Source organism: Osmerus mordax, chromosome 14, assembly GCF_038355195.1.
Source record: "Osmerus mordax isolate fOsmMor3 chromosome 14, fOsmMor3.pri, whole genome shotgun sequence".
In the NCBI taxonomy this organism is placed as follows: Eukaryota; Metazoa; Chordata; class Actinopteri; order Osmeriformes; family Osmeridae; genus Osmerus; species Osmerus mordax.
Window position 1 is genome coordinate 12,178,357 of NC_090063.1, and position 2,500 is coordinate 12,180,856.

Consider the following 2,500-nt stretch of genomic DNA (forward strand, 5'->3'; position numbering starts at 1 on the left):
AGAGAGTGCGAGAGAGAGTGCGAGAGAGAGAGAGAGAGAGAGAGAGAGTGCAGAGAGAGAGAGAGGGCGAGAGAGAGTGCGAGAGAGAGAGAGAGAGAGTGCGAGAGAGAGAGAGTGCCGAGAGAGAGTGCGAGAGAGAGAGAGAGAGAGAGAGAGAGAGAGAGAGAGAGAGAGAGAGGAGAGAGAGAGAGAGAGAGAGAGAGTTTGATAGGGTTAGATATGTTTATAATTACATGTGTTGTTCCTTCACTGTGGACTTCTTTGGGCAACATTGTTTAACCTGAACATTCATGCCAATAAAGCACGTTGAATTGAATTGAGTGTGAGAGTGAAAGAGAGGAATAAAAAGTGAAGGAGGAGACAAGACGAGGAGGATGAGAGTCATGGAAGAAATGTTGGGCTCCCCCAAACCTCCCTCTTTCCTTCTCTACCCGGCATCCCCTCTTTTCCATCTCTCTTTTCCCTTCCGCCCGCCCTCCCCCTCTTACTTAGTCACTACTGTGTGCTGTTACTCTCTCATTTGACGGCAACAGGCTGGAGAACTCTCCATCTGTGTCTCTCCCTCTCATTCTCTCTCTCTCTATTTTAGCGCTCTCTTTCGTAGATTAGGGGTCTATTTTTAGTCTCATAGCTCTCGCCCAATCAGACAACCCATTTCAGGATGGGAGCGTCACAAGTACTGGGGCGCCTCCCACTTGGCAGCAAGCCCAACCCTCCCTCCCTTCCTCCAGTCCTCCCGCTCCTCCCCCGTTTACCAAGCTCCCTCCCTCTTTTACTCGACCCTCCATTCCTCCCTCCCTCTCTCTCTCCATTGCTCCTCCCTTCACGTCCTAATGTTCAGTTTAGTCCCCTTTCTCTCCTCCTCACACTCCCCCCCCCCCCCCCCTCTTCTCTACAGGGTCTGTCTTGGCTCCTGGCCACACAGCTCCAGTGGAACTTACACACAGGAAAGAGACTCGCATACTACTCTTCCACTAGCATGTGTGTGTGTGTGTGTGTGTGTGTGTGTGTGTGTGTGTGTGCGTAAACTGAATTGTGTAAACTGAATGTGTTAACAGCATTTGTTCAAATATAAGATGCCATAACTAGGGAAGAAGACACACGGCAAACTGGAGAAGGAAAAACTAAAAATACACTACAACATATTACACATCTCAGGCATGTTTTCTGTACCTTAACTAGTTATACAATGGTACGTCAGTATGGACTATTGTTATGCAAATGTACAGAACACATTCATTGGGTCTAAATTTACACAGAGCCATTTAAAGGAGATGGAAACATGCGTTCTTTATTCATTTTCAAGCCTTTTTTTTTTTTTTTTAAGAGGACATTACATAATTCTCCAAACACTTCCTCTCGGAGCAGAGAGGACGCCCGGTGTTTTAGCGCGCACACACACACTTGACATATCCGAGCAGACAGGCAGCCTGTTTGGGCTGTCTGCATCACAGTCGCCATGACAACATGGGAGACAATTCGTAACAATATCCAGTCTCCCATCACTGACCAGAGAGAGAAGCCATCTTTCTAGAGCCTATTTCCCTATTGGGTTCTAAAACGGGACTATAATTATATTTTTCTTTTACAACTAGCAACTGTACAGTTACCCTTGCCATTCTGGCCCTCGCCCCACACATTCCTTAACCATCGACCCAATGTCATTTCCTTCCACAGTCCTTAGCCCCATGGAATAGGCAGCATGCTCATCTGTGGTTCTGCTCCTCTCCTACGGGCAAATCTTGCCTCTAAAATATGGATGACAGCGAACTCTTTCACACTCTCCCTCCCTGTCTCCTTCGTTCTCCAGTGGCTGAGAGAGCCAGTCTCAAGTTTCAAGTCCTTATCTCCATCTCACCCTCTGCGTGCTGGGAAAGCAGCCCCTCCCCCCGCCCCGCACTCGGCTACAAACTACAAGTCCCACAATTCTCCTAGTAGTTCTGTTCCGATAGCGGATAATGACGTTCCTATAAAAATAAGTCAAACTTTATTTTTTTCAATGTACATTTTAGTGAGTGTGTTTTTCCCCATTTGTTGAGCTATGCCTAAATCAAACCTTGTACCAACAAATATTTACCACCACCAATAAGACCTGTGACCTGAATATGCCGAAAATTGTGAGGAGGCATGCGTCGCAAGTCTCTCGTCTGTCTGTGGAAACACAGAGAGGGTAAGAGCTTCAGTGGAACTCACCCTGCGTCCTGGCAGACTGGAAGAAGAGGCAGCAGGAGAGAGAGAGACACTCAGAAAGCCGGGGAGAGTGAGAGGAGTAGCAGAGGAAAAGAGGGCTTGGATGGAAAGAGATAGTGGGAGGGGGGGGGGGGGGAAACTGTGTGTGGAGCGAGAGAGAGAGAGAGAGATAGAAGGAGAGAGAAACAGAGAGAAAAAGATAAGAGAGTGTGTGTTTGGACAAGGCAGTCCTGTGCTGTTCCATGTTCAAGATTCTTATCTGCTCTATTTTAGGATGTATCCAGGAAGGCATCAACTGGGCCTAGCCAGA

At 47.6% G+C, this 2,500-nt stretch overlaps 1 protein-coding gene across 1 annotated transcript in view; it reads right to left on the reverse strand.

Moving 5' to 3' along the window:
- Positions 1-2,500, reverse strand: part of maml3 (mastermind-like transcriptional coactivator 3) — a 42,146-nt gene that overhangs the window by 32,785 nt on the left and 6,861 nt on the right. The window contains 1 exon segment of the mRNA XM_067251052.1: positions 384-425. Coding sequence (XP_067107153.1) covers positions 384-425 — 42 coding nt within the window.